At 37.3% G+C, this 21,319-nt stretch overlaps 1 protein-coding gene across 1 annotated transcript in view; it reads left to right on the plus strand.

Annotated features, from left to right (window-relative positions):
* LOC129721352 (uncharacterized) overlaps nucleotides 1-21,319 on the plus strand; it is a 38,628-nt gene that overhangs the window by 16,118 nt on the left and 1,191 nt on the right. The window contains exons 2-5 of the mRNA XM_055673814.1: nucleotides 20,515-20,610; nucleotides 20,681-20,781; nucleotides 20,845-21,066; nucleotides 21,130-21,221. Coding sequence (XP_055529789.1) covers nucleotides 20,515-20,610; nucleotides 20,681-20,781; nucleotides 20,845-21,066; nucleotides 21,130-21,221 — 511 coding nt within the window. The remainder of the gene's footprint in view (nucleotides 1-20,514; nucleotides 20,611-20,680; nucleotides 20,782-20,844; nucleotides 21,067-21,129; nucleotides 21,222-21,319) is intronic.

Consider the following 21,319-nt stretch of genomic DNA (forward strand, 5'->3'; position numbering starts at 1 on the left):
ATTATCACATTTTACTATATTGTTTTTTTTAGTAAAACTCGAATAGCTCAACAACGATTAAAGATAGAATTTTTGTGTCTTTTCAGTAGTTTTTCCTCAAAAAAATTCCCCATCTTTCTGTGGTATAGAATGGTTGCTAGCGTGAAGTGAACACCAAAATTAAAAATTTTCAGAAGAGCTTAAAAATTTGTACCGTAAACTGGGGTAACTTTGATCACTTTTTTTAATATATCTTAAATATTTTAAGAATATGAGTCCTGGCCAGTGCTGATTAAAGTCATTCTTCGAAAATTACAGCCAATAATTTTTTTTTAATCTTAATTTTCACTTCCAATGATCGCAGCACTCTTTCAGATACACTAAATTTTCATCCTAGTAACGTGCTTTTATACTCAGATGAAATAGATCGTGCACATCGTTCACGGTTACGGAATAAAATTTGACGACAAATCCAACCAAATGATCTTCCTTCAAAGCGAAAAAGAAAAACAAACAGTCCACTCAACCAAAATGAACCTCACCGAAACACTTTTTCACTGACACTGACCGATGCCTTGGCAATCTTCGTTAACTGATAAACTGTTTTTGTTGTCTTGCTTCCATCGCATGAAATATAATGAGGTGTTTTGACAGTTCAATTCCATGCAAAAAGCGGGAAGGAAGAACTCTGAAAGGATTGTAAAAAAATAACGTTTATGGATGCTTTTTTTCACTTTCACTCAAGAGTGTCAACAAATATCAACCCTGGTCCTGGCATGCATTGAGCAAGATCAAGTTATTACTTTAGAACAGCGGTTCTCAACCTGAGGTACGCGTATCCCTGGGGGTACTCGAAAGCCTTCAGAGGATACGTGAAAGAAAAATCAGTAATGGCGGATAAAGTAATTTTTTTATAATACTTCATATGTTGTTCAATCTTGCTCTTAGAACCTGACTGTAGCAATCAAACAAATGACGATAGTTGAATTTTAAACCTGAACTAGACTACCACAACAAGATCTACCACTACTCTCTCCCACTCTGCGAGAACATTCCAAGCCAGGGGGTACAATCGATATGAAAAATATCGTCAAGGGGTACGCGGACAAAAAGAGGTCGAGAACCGCTGCTTTAGAAGTTAAGCAACAATTTTTAAATACGCTTTAAAATTTTTACATCAATGATCATTCCGAGGTGACTTTGATCACTTCATCGTTTCGAAGAATTTCAGTGAAACTTTGCTGCTTCAACAAATCTGAGCAATCTAAAACGACTTCAATCTATTTATATAAAAGAGTGGTCATAGAAATATTGGATAGGGGGAGGAGTCACCCTTAAAGAAGGAGGAGGTCAAAAGTAATAAATTTTAATACATAATTGAAACCTTTCATTGAAATTTGATGATTTTCGGGTTCTTGGTCATATTTGGAGGCCGGAAGATGGTGTCCAGAGACCGAAACATGATGTTCGATGCCATTTTCAATCCAATATGGCGACTTCCGGTTTTTTGGAAGCCATTTAAAACTGTGAAAAACGCTCACATACCCCCCAATGTTGGTATTTTCGGAGCAAAAATGACTCTTAAGAACCGGTTATCGGTGTCTGACGATACTTTGAAACTTGAGTTGCCGACTTCCGGTTCCTGAAAAAATTAATAATTGAATTATATACTTGGCAATATGGGTATTTTCGGAATGACGTCATCATACGAAAATCGCTCATATATTTTCAAATATTAGCCTTTTTTGAAACGTAGTGACGTCTGTTTGCAGCAAAAAATCGGCTTTTGTGCAAATGTTTCTAGAGAAGCGTTTCAAAACATTCAACCTGCTTTGATCCGTTTTTGGATTGACATATTTTTTGCATAATTTGATAAGGGGCCATCCACATACCACGTGGACAGCTTTGGGGGGGGGGTTGGCTAATGTCCACGGTCCATACATTTTTTTTAGAATTTTTATGGGCAGTTGTCCACGGAGGGGGAGGGGAGGGGGTCAAAATCGTTAAAAATCTGTCCACGTGGTATGTGGATGGCCCCTAACGGAGAGTCCAATCTAGCGTTTTGGAAAAAAAATATGTTTGGAAAAGTTGCTGAAGCTCAACTATTACCGAATAAAAATTTGGTAGAGCATCGATCGAATAAGACAAGAGCTCCTAAAATCCAGCTATTTATTTAAAAAAAAGTTTCGTATGTATGTATGTATGTTCCAGCATGACTCTCGAATGACTGTACCGATTTTAACCAAACTTGGCATACGTGTTCTTGGTACAGAGGAAGTGTTCATAGAAATATTGAGAAGAGGAAGGAGCAACCCCCAAAGGAGGAGGGGGTCTTAATTGATAAGAAAATCAAGTTTTTTGATGCATTATGGGATTTCCAGAGACCGGAACATGGTGTTGAAAAGAGAAAGTGACAGCTATCAAAGAGGGGGGGGGGTCCTAATTTATAAGAAAACCAGGTCTTTTAGTGGCCTATGGGAACTTTTTGAAAAGGTACGATAACTTTCATGCCCTCAGTCGGTCATGGCCAGAAGTTGATGTCTAGGAACCTCAATATGATGTCCGATGTTTTTCTAAAACAAAAATGGTGACTTTTGGTTTCTGAGAAGCTGTATACAACTGTAGAAAACGTTTACAAACCTCCAAACATTGGTATTTCCGGAACCAGGATGACCTTAAGAAAGCAGAAATGAAAGTCCAACGACATTTTTTAAATTCAATATGGCAACTTCCGGTTTCAGAATTTTATGAAAAACGAATATATGCTCTGCAATATGCATATTTGACGTCCAGAATCCAAATATTCATGTCCGGCGCAAATTTTTAAATCGTGCATGGCGGATTACATTTTCTGGAAAGGTTACTAGAATACAGAAGAGGGCTTGGACGTAATATTGAAACGTTGTTTTGAAATCGATTCCGCGATTTCTGCTTTCTGTAAAGCTGTGTAAAACTGAATAAAATGGTTAAATAATGTCAATATTTCTAGAAAAAGAACTATGTTCAGAAAATGACAACGGACGTACAACGATATTTTCAAATTCAAGAAGAAAAATATTCAAATACTCCCTGATATAAGGTTCATAGGTCAGATCTAACTCCCCAAAATCGAAAACTGCTGTCCGAGCGTTTGGTATAGTTATGGTTGGTTTTCTGCATTGGAAGTTATTGAAAACTTGAGGAAAATGTGGAGATAGTCCCCGTATCTCCAAATTGTTAATTAATTCATGAAGACTGATGTTCAACTATAAGGATTATATTGATATTGTTTACACAAAAAAAAGTAAAACGAGAAGACATAGCAAGCAATAATTTGAACTATCAGAGGTGAGCTTAGGCTGTTGATTATGTAATTTCAGTGTAATTTGAGTTTATTATGAGTTAATCGATACAGTCGAAGATGCTGATGAGGCAATCCATTTCCCAACGGAATTTTTGAACTCACTCGACCCAGCTGGAATGCCTCCGCACCGATTGTTAATCAACGAAAAAGGTGGTATATAAGCCAGTTTATAACTAAAATAGATATATCATTTGAAATGATGGGTTGGAAAAAATATATGGAAATATAGATAATTATAGAAAAAGCAAAAATTTTTACACGAGCAAGGCCGGCTACATTCAGCTAGTGAGTTTAAAAATATGAGAAGCAATTTAAGGGCTGTTCACATTCTACGTGAACAGTTTATGTAGGTGAATGTCCAAGATTCATACAAAATTTTTAGAATATGTATGAACAATTGTCCATTGAGAGGGAAGGGGTTCCAAAATCACCAAAAACTAGTTCACGTAGATTATGGCTTATCTAGTGGTCCAAAGTTGCAGGTTACGTGACGTCTTAGGTTGTCGTTAAGAAGAAAACATACATCGTATGGGGCATCCCGATGGGATGCGGTATATTTTTTTCAAATCTGTATCATATTTCCAGTTCGCTTATTTTTCGCTTTTCCCTGCTGCATACAATATCTGATCAATGAACTTGAATGTGAACGGGTATCTTAGTTTGGACTTCGAAGGATACGCAAAAATATATTTGGGCTCGGTTCACAAGATTTTTGGGTGATAAAAAAATTAGAAACGAAAAAAAGTGAAAAATTGAATATTTTCATAAAACTCAAATTAGCACGTCGGCTTAACCTTTTCCATACAAAAGTTTGTTTGTTGCACCATAACTAATCATTTTCCGGTCCAACCCCCAGACTGTCTGACAAAACTTTATTTTGGGACACCCTATTGACCCTATTGACCCTTAAATGTTTGAACTGATCAAAATTCTCAGTTTCCTCTGGTCGAACAAAAATTTTAAAAAATGATTCTTTGTTCGGTATGGTTGAACATATTTACTACAACATATCAACTTGACTATTGAACAAACTATTTTTTTTCACTAACCAAAACGTTATACATAGATATCAACTCTGGTCCATTGTTAAAACAGTCTCAATGTGGAATGCTCTGGTATTTTGAAGCGGGTATTGACTGATTTCATTGATTTAACATATACATATTAACCCAGATCTAACGTTTATAACAAGAAAAACCTAAATTAATCCACCTAGCGGTCAGACCCAGCCTTTCTCATTCAAACTTATTATTTGTAAAAATAGATTTACATGAACGCTTCAATCCAATAAATGTGTATTCACTTTTTGGGTTCTAAAATAATGATGTTGTGATAGAAGTATTTAATATGAAATTTGACGTAATGTAAATGCTCAAGAAATAGCGAAATGAAAGAAATGACTCTTAATTTCGAACAATTCATTCACGAGCGATACCGGGACCATTCAAATGGTACGATACCACATTTAAATTATATTATGGCTACATATATTGATCAAAGCAGGTATAGTTTTAAATAGCCTTTGAATTTCTTTTCCTTCCATAACTTTTGAACCACATATCAAATTGTTATGAAGTTTGTTATTTGTAAGTTTGAGAGATGACTCGTTCGTATGACACTAGTTATGTTCAAATAAGTCGTGTAATCTTTGAGATAATAGAATTTTGTTGTTTTATCAACAATTTAATACATAACGGTTGCTTAGTTCGATTATAATAAAATGAAATGGGAACGTATAGGGCAGCCAAACTTTGAAACCACGTGTTTAATCATAATTTATCAGTTAACCCTTAACTAGCCCGTTCATCTGAAAATACTATTGATCAAATCGGTTGTGTACTATCTGAGATAATGAAGTTTCGTGATTTTCACAATTCGGTACATTACAGACGAAGTTACAGTTCGATTACAGTGAAATTCAACAGAGTGTTATGAGTCAGCTAGACCTTTAATTTGACACTAATTCCGTGAAAATCGGTTCAGCCATCTCTGAGAAAAGTGAGTGAGTTTATGTATTCTTCGGAATATGTTTTTTTTCATAGCTGGATTTCACATTTTTAAACATAACAGGCAAAGCAATAGTCCGATTGCAAAAAATCAATAGGGTCTTATGGGGTAACTAGACCTTCCATATGGCACTGATTTTGTGGAAATCGGTCCAGCCATCTCTGAGAAACATGAGTGAAATTAAACAGTCTTCAGAAGACGTTTCTTTTCATAACTTTTGAACCACATATTCAATCTATATAAAATTCAAAAGTTAAGGGTTTTTAGGATAGCTCGTTCATTTGATACTAATTTTATCGGTTGTGTGGTTTCTGAGATATTGATGTTTCGTGATTTTTACATTTTTAAATATAACCTCTAAAATAAAAATCCAATTACAATGAAATTTAATACGGTCTTATGGGGCAACTAGAACTTTCATTTGCATGTAATTTCATAAAAATCGGTCCAGCCATCTCTGAGAAAAGTGAGTGAAAATAAAAATCTGCACATACACACACACACATACACACACATACACACACACACACACATACAGAAAATGCTCAGCTCGTCGAACTGAGTCGAGTGATATATGCCATTTGTCCCTTTGGAGCACTTTCATATCTTCGGTTTTGCAAGTGATTGCTATACCTTTCTAGGAGAAAGGCAAAAAGTTAAAAAAAATATTCATTAGGAGTAAAATATTCGTACTGAAGAAATAGCGAAATAAAAGAAATGACTTTGAATTTCGTACACTTCAATCACGAGCAATACCGGGAACTTACGAATAGCACAATAACAAATTTAAATTTTGTTGAGGCCATATGTTTTGATCAGAGCAGTTACAGTTTTAAATAGTCGTTGAATTTCGTTTCTTTTCATAACTTTTGAACCACATATCAAATTGCTATGAAATTTCTTACTTGTGAATTTGAGAGACAACCCGTTCAAATGACACTAGATATGTTCAAATAAGTCGTGTGATCTTTGAGATAATAGACTTTCGTTGTTTTTATAATTTTATACATAACGGTTGAAATAAAAATACGATTATAGTCAAATAAAATGGGAACCTCTAGGAAAGCCAAACTTTTCATTTGACACTAAGATTGTTGAATTTAGTCCAGCCATTTTTGGGAAAACGAGTGAATTTGAAAAGTCACCGGAACATGTTTCTTTTCACAATTTTTGAACCCCGTGGTAAATCACTATAAAATTCATCAGTTAACCTTTAACTAGCCCGTTCATTTGATACCAATATTGTTCAAATCGGTTGTGTACTTCCTGAGCTAATGAAGTTTCGTGATTTTCATATTTTGATACATTACAGATAAAGTAACGGACCGATTACATTGAAATTCAATAGGGTGTTATGAGGCAGCTAGACCTTCCATTTGACACTAATTTTGTGGAAATCGGTTCAGCCATCTCTGAGAAACATGAGTGAGATTAAACACTCTTCAGATCACGTTTCTTTAAATAACTTCTGAACCACACGTTCAATATTCATGAAACTCAAAAGTTAAGGGTTTTTTAAGTTGCTCGTTCATTTAAAACAAATTTTGTTAAAATCGGTTGAGTAGTATCTGAGCTAATGATGTTTCGTGATTGTCACATTTCGATACATAACCTCTAAATTTAAAATCCGATTGCAATGAAATTCTATAGTGTCTTATGGGGCAACTAGACCTCTCATTTGCAATTAGTTTCATGAAGATCGGTCCAGCCATCTCTGAGAAAATCGAGTGAGATCGGGAGAGCGTTACACACACACATACACACACATACGCACACACACACACACACACATACAGAAAATGCTCAGCTCGTCAAACTAAGTCGATTGATATACGAGATTCGACCCTTTGGAGCCCTTTTATACCTTTGGTATTTCCAGTGATTGCTATACCTTTCTAGGAGGAAGGCAAAAATTAATTTTATTCAAAAAATATCAAATGAAAATGCATTTGGTTCGGTCTGGCTCAACAAAATTTTGAAAAGAAGTGATGTGCCCCATTAAAACAATATGCGGCTCTACAAAAACCACCTGGCTGTTTATTTATCAGATTCTAATGACAATTATATTCACAAACTGTCCAAAACGGAGAAATCAGTTACTGGTGTCAATAAATGACTTACTTTGGATGCCATGTTTCACGGTTCTCTCTGGTCGAAAGTAATTTTGTTCTTTTCACAGAATGCTATAGAGAATTTTTATTATAACACACCCATGAACTGTTCAAATGATTTCATTCTTTAATAGAACAAGGAATACAAAGTTTGCATATCCACTGGTGCTAATAGCTCAATTTTAAAGAAAATGACGCTGGCTTGGTCTGGTCGCACGCCGACCATTTGTCGAGGTTGTTAACTAAACATTAAAGTATGCACTGATGTGCTTCGCATCAAATCCATTGCTTAAATATGTATATAACAAGCTAAGGAACAAAAACATATGCATTTTTGACGCAATCTCACCCCAACGTTACCCTTCAACTAGTTTGTGATTGTTCATCGCGCATCATAGAAGATCGCAAACAAAAGGGCTGCAGATTGATTAATTGTGCAATTTACTGCTCTCGTTTCGCATATCCCGCGATCGGTGACATTTAGACAGTCTAAATGTTTTCGTACGATAAGTTCTTAGTGTCGTAATATAATGCATATTCCTGATGATCTTCTCGGCTTTATTTATACAGCAAAAAGACAGATTTACCCAAACAACAACCACAGATAGCATGACATCTAGCGATACTTCTGACTACTAAACTACTCGTTTCCCTAAGTTGAATGGATCGTCTATCAACTTCTTGAGTGCTTTCTTTATTTGCTCTCAAGATCAAGTTCTTCACATGTCCGTTTGCACTGCAAAGGGAGTGTAAGTTTGAAGCGTTGCGTCTGAAGTATCGATTACTGTACCCTCGAATCGAACGCTAGAGCTAGTTTACAGCAAGTCTTCTCGATCGAAGGCGAACGAAAGAAGAAGGATTGAATGTACATATCATCCATCGCCGGTGAAATATGACGTGATAACTTGCCGGTAATGGGTAAAACGTTTGCGTACTGCTGTCTTTCGAGCAATAAATTATCCGGAACACTAAACCTAGTAAAATAAAACACACTCAGATTCAGTATCGAACCAAGTGAACGGTTGACCTCGCAGAATAGGACTTTTTTTGCAGACATATGCAGACTCATCGGTCATTTTCTCCCCAATATGGGCATTTTTGGAAACAAAAATTGAGTTATTCAATTTTCAATTCATTTTAATTTTTGTTGGAGAACCTCAAACAACTTACGAAAAGGCGTATTTTCATAAAAAAGCCATAACGTCATGAACGTCCTATCGTAAGCTGAGGCAATAATCAACAACTACAAATTATAACACTTGTCAAATTTTCGATTTTCTTTTTTTATTGTGTAAAAATGTCGGAATTCAAGTTAAAAAAAGCGTCATTTGCAGGAAGTTTAGAACCATCACGGAAAACTTCTACTGACGACAAATGATGTGTCTGAGCCAAGCGATGGAGCAATGATTCATTCACGCTTGATCGTTCGATCACAAAGTTGCTAAAGGTGTCATGATCTATCTGGAAACGCTGAAATGGTAAGTCCTACCTCATCCGCTGTACTCTCCCAAAGTCCCAACATCGCTCCAACACCAGACTGATCAATAGTGTCAAAGAACGAGCAGTTTTCCAACACGAAATCTATATGCTGCCAGAAAGATGGCAAAAAGTTGTGTCTAGCGATGGACTTTTTGTACGTTTTATTACATACATTTGACATTATACATTTTGACTATAAATGCCGATTTCTGATGTTAATTTAATCAGAAATGCACCTAGTAATACATCCCCAAGGGTATTTTTTTTTCAAGTCTTGAAATCAACTTATTACAACTCGTCCTTAGACAATATTTCAGTAGAAATTAAAGTTTTAAAAATGCATTTTTTTTTTTCAAACTTTACCCAATAAAGCTGGTACGACATTTGAAAAGAATATTGCTTGAGAAATAGTAGAGAGTTCTACTATCTGAAACGTTCTGGCGATTGGCCGAAAAATATTAACTTTTTAAATACATGATTTTGGGGCGCTGAAAAGTGCCATTGGTATTTAATAGAGGTGACACCGACAAATTTGTTATTTTATTGTCATTTTTAATTGACATTTGGTGATGACATAAAATGATTCTAGCTCTCTGGCAGAATCCTCAACCATTTCCAGCACTTTTGCAGCCAACAAATAATCTATAACGGCTATCTGGCCGTGTAAGGTGCTCAAGCAGCAACGCGCCTAGTGCTATTTGCTAGAAATTGAAACCTGATACCAAAATATACCAATTCAAATTCAAAATACCGATACAACTTCGGTATTGATTTTAACATCAGTATTAATAAAAACAGACGGCGTTTTCAACGTTGGACACTATCAAGCCAAACAGTATTACACCAGCGGAACGTTTGGTTAGGAGTTTAAAGGAATATTTTTGTATGAAAATATTTGTACCAAACGTGTACTAAACTAGAACTTTCGTCATTTTTTCAACTTAGAAGGATAGTTTCTTCTACAAAAATGTTCATTAGCCAATAATATGAAACTCTTCCAAAGTCCCAACTATTCAAAAAGCCACAGTTACGATAAAATATTGATTTTTTTGAACCAAATGGACAAAAAACTTTCATTTCCATTTTATTCTATTTTTTCTAAGTGTACTAACAAACTCTAAGAGTTTCTAATTATAAATGTTTTAAACTTTGAACTTTGCCGCAGAAATAGAATGGCTATGGCCTGTTTTTTAGTTTTTATGAAGTTTAAAAAAACAAAAATTTTGATGATTTTTTCTAAATGTCATATCTCAACTAGCACACAAAAGCGCAATCTGAAACTTTCCCCAGACCAGATTTGAAAAAAAGTTTAAGAGTGGTTTTGTAGCTTGATAAAGTCATTTTGTCGTAAAACACGCTTGGGCAACCTGAAAACAATTTTTTAGAAAATTGAAATGTTATACAAAAACGCTAAAATAACATTATCTTTCAATTTGGGGCTAAGCACCTTGACTTTTCCAACATCGATTTTTTTGGGGCAGCCTTGCGACCAGTTCCGAAATAGTGTTCAATTATTTTATTTGATACATATTTTTTCATTCTAAACCAGTTAGTTTTAAAAATAGAGAAAAACTTTACTCTACAGAGTTGTTAAAAATTAAATGTTAAAAAGTTAAATTTATCGTCATTTCGTCATTTCAAAATTGAATTCCCTGGCCCGCTATGGAAGGCGGTAGAATGCAGAGATGCCAGATGTTTTTGAAAAATGTCTGCAATTGCCCGAAAAACCGGACAAATCTGCTTAAAATCTGAAAAAAATCTATCCTTAATTCGAAAAAATTTTGCTCGCGCAAGCAAAAGTCTGCGCAAGGCGACACTAACAAATATCTGCGAATGAATAAAAATTCAAACACGGACTCTAAAAATCTGCGTTTTGCTGGCAAATCTGCACATCTGGTATCCCTGGTCGAATAACTGGGAGTTCAAAAAATATACAAGCCTTGATACATATTTGAAATCGCCGCTTGCTGCCTCTATTCTACAATGATCGGATAGACAATACTGAATTAATTTCTGCTTGCGAGCTTGCTTGCGGTGTTGTGCGAACAAGTAAAACAACAACATATCGTTTGCAAAGTCGAATCGTTTGTTACCTCTCATGTCGGCTGGGAAAGAAAGGTAGTGATTGATTGCTCGGTTCGATTTAGACAATCCACGTTACTTCCCAATTTTTTGAATAATCGATTATTTTTGTTTCAAGACTCTGGTCGATTGATTTCAAAAACTAGATCATCTGATAAAATTTTTTTCCATGGTTGAACTACTTGAATTTCAATTTGCACCCTTAACTTTCAGATAGACGTAGTTCTACGTCAAAAAATGATCAAATACGTGTATTGCCTGTGGAACTATACATAATTATGAATGTCACCAAGCTCACAGAAACTCACTGAAATCTGAGTGAATCGGCATGAAATCCCTCAAAACCATATGCGGAGTATGGATGAGGGATTCCCCCTCATTAAAATATTACATCCTCATTTCGCTAGGCGTCCGTCGGGTTGAAAAACATAACATGTCGGACATGTGTGACATATGATTTACACGGTTATTTAGGCACGGCCCGGTGCGATGCTTAAGCGCCGGTTTAAGGGTGGCGATGGATGATCCGGCTAGTACAGCGGTTCTCAACCTTTTTTTGTCCGCGTACCCCTTGGCGATATTTTTCACATCGATTGTACCCCCTGGCTTGGAATGTTCTCGCAGAGTGGGAGAGAGTAGTGGTAGATCACGTTGTGGTAGTCTAGTTCAGGTTTAAAATTCAACTATCGTCATTTGTTTGATTGCTACAGTCAGGTTCTAAGAGCAAGATTGAACAACATATGAAGTATTATAAAAGAATTACTTTATCCGCCCATTACTGATTTTTCTTTCACGTACCCCCTGAAAGCTTTCAAGTACCCACAGGGATACGCGTATCTCAGGTTGAGAACCGCTGGCCTAGTACGTTCTCGAATGTATAAGAATGAAGTGTAAAATCAAGACTCACATAATCGGTACTTATAGCGATTCACGAATATAACCTAATTCAACCAGATGGTTGCAAATCAGCTTTTCCTCGTCACGATCTCGTTCTCCTCTCATTCGATCAGTTAACATGCTAGCGGACACGTATTTGTTGTACGAATAGTGAATCTACGACCAATTAACTATAAATAATTTCCAACACTTTGCGCGGCACCACACTCTAATGTCTAGTGCTATTATTGGCAATGAGTCTATTTAGTGATACTAGCGTTCGAAAGAAACATTAACCAGTAGGACGATGTGCTTGTAGTCAGCATTCCATTTTTTTATTTGTCACCGAAACAAGCTCCGTTTGTTGGAGTTCAACTGGCAGTTTATAAGCTCGTAACGCCACTGCACTGGCCAACAAGATGATTTCTCACTTCCAACAGTTATGGGATATTTATATTTGCATGTGACTCAGAGCGTTTTCGCATTTCTCCAGCTGTTTATAATGGCCATCTTTCACTTCAGCACTTCATCGCTAACGATATCAATAAACTTCTATCTCACAAATTCACAAACGCTGCATCACAAGCAACGAATCGACAAAATCTTGTTTGCACATTAAATTTATAGCTCTTCTTGTAACGAAAAAAAGTGGCACCCATCATCTTCCAGACTGGTTCGAGCAGTACCTCCGGCAGATTAATCACAGACCGTAACTGTTTTTAAATGCGTTTTTGGTCCCTATGTGGTATAGATTCGATGCTATTTCCCGTATGCAATTTTATCTCGCAGACCCGAGGCAAAACATCTCTCACTGTTTAACATTGCACCGATTACTTTCGTTCGCACGCAACAACAAAAATCGCACATTGCAACGCACTCTCGGGACCACGCTTGCTACCAGCCAGACACAAGCTGATTCATACAGACGGATTCTTCCGATTTGCGAAGAACGATTACGACGATTGCAAGCGGAACAACAAGTCGCCGCGTATCGCGACACACTGAGGCAAACCGCGAGAGCCGACGAGAAGCTGCGAACAAACTGCCTATAGATACATCTCGCTTGTCAAGTTGAAATTCGGTTTTTGGCTGCAAAAAAATAAACCTGGGAGATGGCAATAAAATCCCCAAATTGCACATATATGTGACAAAAACTTGCACGCGGTCGTACAGTCTCTCGAGCGAACGAGTGCCTATCGTCTCGGGAATTTAGCGGTGTCTCTTACTGCGAGTTCGACGAAAGTATCAATTGGGTAGGATGCAGAACCGGCAATACGGTTGGCAAACCAGTTACTGATCTTAGCGTAGCTGTAAGCACATATCCTCGATTCCACTTACAGTCGACTAAGTGCTGATTTTTCTGCTGGATTGTGGACGAAAGGTTCATTTCGAGAACCAGCCGAGTCCGCTCCAGGAGAAAAGCGTAACAAACTTGGAGAAACAAACCCGTTTCCGGTCCATTATGTTTCCGCATCGATTTCGTACCAGGGTTTGGAAACAAAATTTTAGGTCAATTATAATGTAATCTATAACAAATTTCAACAAAATTCTTTACCGTGAAGAAAACATGGAAGAAAGTATAATAAAATAAACTAGAATTTTTTTTATGCAAATAATAATACCCAAGTAACAAAATTAGTTATATCTGTTTATACATTTATTTATTTATTCATTTTCTATAATTTATCTGACCCGAGTCTTAATAAATATAACCATGTTTGAGTGTCAAGTTTATAAAATGTTCGTTCTTTTAACTTTCTGCACGAATTTATCCAAGGATTCATTGAAGTCGAATAGATGTTCAACACGAGTAAAAGTTCTAATACAGGCGGTGATGGGCTCATTATAGCCAAACGATGTACGATGGTATGGGGTCTGCAGAAATCCAATTGAGCGCAAAGCGCGTTGTAAAGCTCGAAAGTTCACAAGAGACAAAAGCTTCGGTGAGTCGATTTCTCCACAGAGCAGTTTGGCTATGAACACTGCTTGATGCAATCTCCGTCGGTGCTCGAGAGTATCAATACCAATCAAACGGCAGCGGTCTGGATACGGTGGTAAATTAGCGGGATCACGCCAAGGGAGCTCACGCAATGCAATGCGGACGAATCGTTTCTGGATACGCTCAATCCGCAGGTTCCAAGTTAGCTGGTAGGGAAACTAAACCAGGTTACAATTCTCAATCAGTGGACGTACTAATGAACAGTACAGGGCTTTTAAGCAGTGTGGATCTTTAAAATCACGGGCGACTTTACAAATGAAGCCGAGCTGGCGTGTAGCTTTTGAAATCATCGTACTGTGATGCAGGTGGAATGTAAATCTACTGTCAAGTAGAACACCAAGGTCCTTTACGTGATCGACCCATTTCAGTTCCAAACCGTCGATGCGATAGTCGAAGATAATCGGTTTTAGGATACGATGGAAAGTAATAACTTCGCATTTAGAAATACTAACCACGAGCCAGGTCTTTCGACACCAGTAGGAAAAAACATTCAAAAATTCTTGTAAACGGCGGCAGTTTTCAATAGTCCGAACTTCAAAAAACAATTTCAAATCTTTCGCATACACCAGCTTGCAGCCGTCACCTAGCAGCAGTATCACGTCATTGAAAAACAGTGCAAATAACAAGGGCCCATGTTGCTCCCTTGGGTAACTCCTGACTTGTTGGTGAATTGCGATGATATACTTGAACCGAGTTTTACGCGTAGAACTCTTTCAAGAAGATATGAGCTTAGCCATTCAACGAACTGATGGGAAGCACCTAAGCGCGAGATTTTACACAGGAGTATCGTATGGTCCAAACGATCGAAGCAGCTTTGATATCATAAGAGCTGTTTGGCATAAAGGTTTGATAGCTAAAATGTCCAATTTCCGTTTTCCTCTTTACATCACAAAAATGATTCAAAGTTACTTGACTGACGAGTGCGGTCAGTCAGTTTAAGTCAGTTAAAGTAGGTTAACTACCTAAATGGTAAATCTGATAGATTGCCTGTTAGAGCTGGTGTACCTCGAGGAAGTATCTTGGGCCCAGTTCTACTTCTGATCTTCCTGATTTACCACCAGGATGTGAGAATCTCTGTTTTGTGACGATACAAGCATTTCCCTAAAAGGAAAAAGCCATCTTGTCATATGCAGTAGGTAGGTCCAGATATATTTTCTTCATATTTGCAGAAATGGAAGATTTTTCCTAATGCATCAAAAACACAAATTAATATTTCTCCTCCTAAACCAAGAGTTTCTTTTCTCAAAACCCACTAATAATTATGCACAAGTCGAGAACTTACCAAGTAAATGGAACCAAATTTAGCAGGTGGATGTTTTAAAGATAACAAATATATCCATAATGTTTCGACACCACTCCCTCTTCAGGAAGGGAGGGGTCCCATACAAATGAAACACAAATTTATGCACAAGCCGAGAACTAACCAAGTAAATGAACCAAATTTAGTAGGTGGATGTTTCAAAGGTAACAAATATATCCATGATGGTTTGAAACCCCTCCCTCTTCTATAAGAGAGGGCTCCCATACAAATGAAAATGAATTTCTTTTCTCAAAACCCACTAATAATCATGTTGTTAAGATGAACGGTGCAAGCTTAAATTGGTCTGATCAAGTTAAATACTTAATTTACGATAAAAATCTTACTTTCAAGGAGCACATTGAGAATATCCAAACTTGCACTTTATAATATATAAAATGTTTGTATCTTCTTATCAACAGAAGTTCTAGACTTTGTCTCAAGAATAAACTGTTAATTTACAAACAAATATATAGACCAGCAATGTTTTATGCAGTCCCCATCTGGACGAGTTGTTGTACAACCAGTAATTTAGCACGAATAAACTACACAGGCTTACTAATGTGGAAACATTAGAAAATATGTCGAACAATATTATCAACAAGATCCGACAAAAACCGTTGCAATCTTCAATTACAACGATTAGCTCACTTTATAGTCGATAAGATAGAAGAAAGAGTAGGTTAAGGTTTAATTTTAAATTCATTTTTTTTTTCTTGACAAGTAGGTTTACAATTTTCCTACAATTATATTCACTTAACTGCGGAAGAAATTACTATCTTTTAATGAAATTAAATTTTGAAAAGTTTATGTAATAGTGTTGATATGTCACCGTTTGTGGCAGAGCACACAATATAAATTCTGAATAAATATTATTAAATAATTAATTCATCACGAAACATCCCCCCGTTAAAAAAACACAGACAAAAAGATTTCGACAACTCCTACTGCAAAGCTTTGTGCGATCTCTAGTATATTGTTTTTTCTGCGAAAAAAAATTGGTCTTTCAAAAAAAAAATGCTGCGTCGACCCCACTACCCTTGTCACAGCTTGTCATAAAACGACTATTCCCCCCACTCCTCCCTTAAATGCTACGTAATTTAACTATGCACCCTAAAATGTCAAAAACGTCGAATATGTCAACAATGTCAGGTTAAACATCCTAGGTTCAAACATGATAGAAATATTAAAAATGTCAAATTATCAAAAATTTCGAAAGTTTTAAAATTGTTACATATAAAAAATGTAATAAAACTCTAATTTTGGCGACAGTTTTCATGCATAAACTATTGTCGTTGCAATTCGCTGGTGAGTCCAGCGACGCGAAGTTTTCTAGCGATGTCATTTTGTATGATTATTTCTCGCACAGTACAATGAAGTTTTAATGTTCTTTCATTAAATTGACATAGTGTTGCGACTAGGAAACAATCGAAACTATTAGAAAATATTACAGTCGCATATTTCGGGACATTTTATGTTGAATCAAATATTATATTATATTAAAATACTACGAAATTCGCTGGAAAATCCTTGTCAGACGAGCAACTCGTCGCTTCCGATTTTTCTCTGCATGCACAATAAAAGCTGCATACAAGGTGTTCAACAAGTTCGAATCTAAACAAATAAAAATGCAGCTCTGCCTGTCTGTCTGTCTGATCCATATAGGCTTGAAAACTACTGAACCGATCGGCGTGAAGTTTTAGGGGCCGAGAAAGGTGACTGGGATAGTCCGAGACCCCTCCCAAGTAACACATAGGTTCATGTTGGTTCGACACCCTTCCCTCTTGTGGAAGGTGGAAGGGGTTCCATACAAATGAAACACAAATTTATGCACAAGTCGAGAACTAACCAAGTAAATGGAACCAAATTTAGCAGGTGGATGTTTTAAAGATAACAAATATATCCATAATGTTTCGACACCCCTCCCTCTTCTGGAAGGGAGGGGTCCCATACAAATGAAACACAAATTTATGCACAAGCCGAGAACTAACCAAGTAAATGAAACCACATTTAGTAGATGGATGTTTTCAAAGGTAACAAATATATCCATGATGGTTTGAAACCCCTCCCTCTTTCATAAGGGAGGGCTCCCATACAAATGAAACACAAATTTCTGCACTCGAGAAATAATCAAATGGAACCAAATTTGATATGTTGAGGTGTTTTGAGAGCACAGGAGCCGAAAACTCGACTCCAGACGTCTTTGAATTTAAGATGGAAACTTCCGGTGTTATCTGGAAAATGTCTCCATATACTATTTTAATGTCCAAGATGGCGATTCAATTTTTTTGAAAAACAGCGGAAAATGACTAAATACCACCCAATATGGGTATGTCCGGAATCGTAATGATGCACTGAAGTCACAAATCGACCTCAGACAACATTTCAAATTATAAGATGGCAACTTCCGGTTACTGGAAAACAGCTAAAAATGGCCGATTTCCATCCAATATGAGTATCTCCGGAACCAGAATGATGCACAGAAGCTAAAAATCGATCACAGACATCATTTTGAATTCGAAGATGGCGACTTCCGGTGTCTGGCAATCAGACGAGAATGACCAAACGCCATTCAATATGAATGTTTCCGGAGCCTGAATGTCACCCAGAGGTCAAAAATTGATTTCACATGCCATTTGTAGTCCAAGATAGCAACTTCCGGTTTCTGAAAACAGCTAAAAATGGCCGATTTCCATCAAATATGAGTATCTTCGGAACCAGAACGATACACAGGAGCTAGAATCGATCACAGACACCATTTTGAATTCTAAGATGGTACTTTCGGTTTCTGGAAAACAGCCGAAAATGACTAAATAACACCTGATATGGGTGTTTCTTAGACCGGAATGACGCTCAGGGGCCAGAAACTGAATTGTAAGATGTCAACTTCCGGGAAACAGCCGAAAATAACCAAATACGATATTTCCGTAATCGAAATGATGTATAGAAGCCAAGCATTGACCCTGGACGCCATTTTAAATTCGAAGAGGACCACTTTCAGTTTCTGGAAAACGAAAATAACTGATACCACCAAATATGGGTATTTCCGGAATAGAGGTGATGTACAAAAGCCAAAAGTCGAGGATGTTGTCATTCCGATAAAACCAATCATCTCAAATTATAAAACCAAATTGCAAGGAATCAATGAATTTGCAATGTTTAAAATTATAAAATTAAACACAAAAAGCTAGTAGACTATAAAAATGTGTTAAAAATCAAAATACAAATATTTTTTTCCTAAATCAATTTTTATTGAAGCAGTGTTCATTGAGAAGTTTTACGACATATCAGGTGGGAGCGCACTCTCTTTGTGCTGCGTGACGATCTTGAGACGTTTCTCAAAAAAATCGCCCGCGGTACGTAGCTGGTCCATCGGCATCTCGTCCCAGATCTTGGAAATAAACTTTTTTAATTTATCCATAGTGCTCACTTGATGTTCTCTGCTTATAGAACGCGGCGTTGATTTCCACGTTTTTTTTTTTCTAAATAAACACAAGTGGGAGCTTCCCACGCCTGGAAACGGCCCCCATTGAAGTTTGTTGAATTGAAAATGTTTTCATTATTATATTTTCCGAGCCGCAATTCAACAGTTTATTGATGTCTTCCAAACAAAACCCGAAAGAGAAAGCGAAAAAATACCAGTTTTTAAATAACTACTTGTATAATATGATCACCATTCTATACCAAAGCTGAGGTTATTGGCTCAAGTCTCTTGCCACAGTGAAATCGGCTTCACACCTTGTTCACTGGCCTGGCTGCAGCTGCAAGTCAATGACATATCACTCTGGCGGGACCGTAAAACTGGCGCCGCGGGTCGTGAATTGATCCAAAATGTGCTTTTTCATTCTGCATATTACCTTCATTGAAAAAAAAAAACCGGAAAAGCGACATTACCTAACAATCCATCAAGCAGATTTTCTTTTTGGAAATCATAAACAGCTTCGTAAAATAACTTACTGCAACAACTGATCGCGTCGGCGGAAAAGGTCCTCGATCGCGGAGCGATCTAGTTTATTCATTTCGCTGACATTAATTTAAATATCGCATCGGACACGCTAAGCCTCATTCAGACTCACCCCGTACGGTGACGGTTGTGCCAAAATCTAAACAACACCGAATAGTCTAATTTTAATTTTCCAATATCGGTTCCCGCCTATAGTGACGCGAATCATCAGGGTTAATGGCGGTGCAAATATCTAAGCAAAATTAAATTCTGTACTTTTTAACCTCGCAGTAAAGACTGCCAACCAGTCGATGACTAACTGCAACTGCAAGTCATAATTCAGCCCTGGGCGGAATTATCTAATATGCAAAATGCACCAGCGGAAGATTATTGCCCACGCTTGTTGAATGGTTGATCAATAGCACAATACGAAGGATCACGTGAGTTTGTTTGCTCGGAAAAGCGATGCAGGTTTTTTTTGTAATTTGTATTTGGGTTGCAATGTTAGGGTGTCAGTATGTACTAGTATTCTGATTCTGCTAAAAAAACTAGTCAAGCTATTAGGATTGATTTTTTTTTTCAATCGTTTTCTGATTGACAGATCATTTTACATGCAAATGAAACCTTTTTATATCCAAACAACAATTCACTACTCGTTGACAAACGTCGCATTTGTTGTTTTGCATGGAAATAATAATCGTGATGCTTGCTGCTGCTCGCAGAGTGACAAATAGAGCCAGATTCACAGTACAGTACCTGTCAACTTTTATGGGAGACATACAGCAGAAATCCAATTACTCTTTTGCTTTACCGATCACACTCAACGCAAATTAGTTTTCCTTTCAGGATAGCCTCAAGAGAGTTTGTTTTATCTTAGCAAGAGCACAAGCAGTCTTGTAGGTAATATTACTCATATGAGATTCAATAAGCCACTTGCGCTTGAACCCACAAGCGCAGCGGCGGTGGGTGTATGATTTAGTCAAAGAGGGATCTCATGCCAGTTCAGCCAACCGAAATACCGACAACACTAACATCGCCAAGTTTCAATAAAATCTCATAGGATGTAGCAACTGCAGAAGCGAGTTCACGCAAAATCCCCCCCAAGCAGCAGAGGCCACTCGGACCTTCAATGTGCTTGTATGAAACTCAAAATAACACCTATTGGTGTACTGCTGATCAATCAACCTCTTTAGTATGCTAAGACTCGAAGCTTCCGCAGCTACATATTTGGTCAAACACGACCCTGTATCCTAAGATTCGAAGCGCAGTCTAAAGTCTTCCAGGAAGTGCAGTACGATCGTGTTTAAACTTTGTTTTTTTTTTGCGTTTATAAATAGCTAAGATCATTTGGTATCAATCACTAGTGCTGACACTCGACTTGTCTCTTGTCAATTTCAGCAAAAATATTTGCACCGAGAAGCAGGTCTACAAGATACCGATTGTGAAGCAATTTGTCCAGCCTTGCCCGGACCAGAAGCTGTGCAGCGGTTTTCGGTAACGATAGAAATTTGATATAGGTATTCATTACTATCACTAATCGTATTTTATGGAACTTGCATCGCAGCGCCAAACATGAGCCGACCTACCGGGCATTCAAGAGGGAGGTCTATGTTTGCTGTCAAGGATGGGAAACTACCACGACCGTTGCTGAAGGCTGTTTTAAGCGTAAGTTTTTGACGATCAACAAAACTTAAGTGAGTATGATTATAGAAGGCTCGCCTTCAACAGCTATCTGCAAAAACTCGTGCCGCAATGGAGGCACCTGTACCGCTCCGGACACCTGTACCTGTACTGCTGGATTCACGGGAGCGCAGTGTGAACAGGATATTAACGAGTGCAAGATCGAGAAACCGTGCGATCAAACGTGCTACAATACAGAAGGATCGTACTTCTGTACGTGTAGAGATGGCTTTATGCTGCAAGCCGACCGCCAGAGTTGTAAGCGAATCGGTAAGCGCACGAATAAAATGAAGAAAATTATTGAAATTTTTATCATATCTACCGAATCTACAGAAATGGTGAACGATGTTGCAACCGAGGCCAGAGATATGGAAAACGATGTCGATTACGATAGTCTGGATACGCGATTAACGAAGCTGGAGAAGGTATAATTGACTCACCTCTTTTCTACTACAAGAAGACAAAACTGATCTCCAATGCAGAATAATGCAAATTAGCAAAAATAATTTTATATTCCCATTCA

This window comes from Wyeomyia smithii, chromosome 2 (assembly GCF_029784165.1).
Source record: "Wyeomyia smithii strain HCP4-BCI-WySm-NY-G18 chromosome 2, ASM2978416v1, whole genome shotgun sequence".
In the NCBI taxonomy this organism is placed as follows: domain Eukaryota; kingdom Metazoa; phylum Arthropoda; class Insecta; order Diptera; family Culicidae; genus Wyeomyia; species Wyeomyia smithii.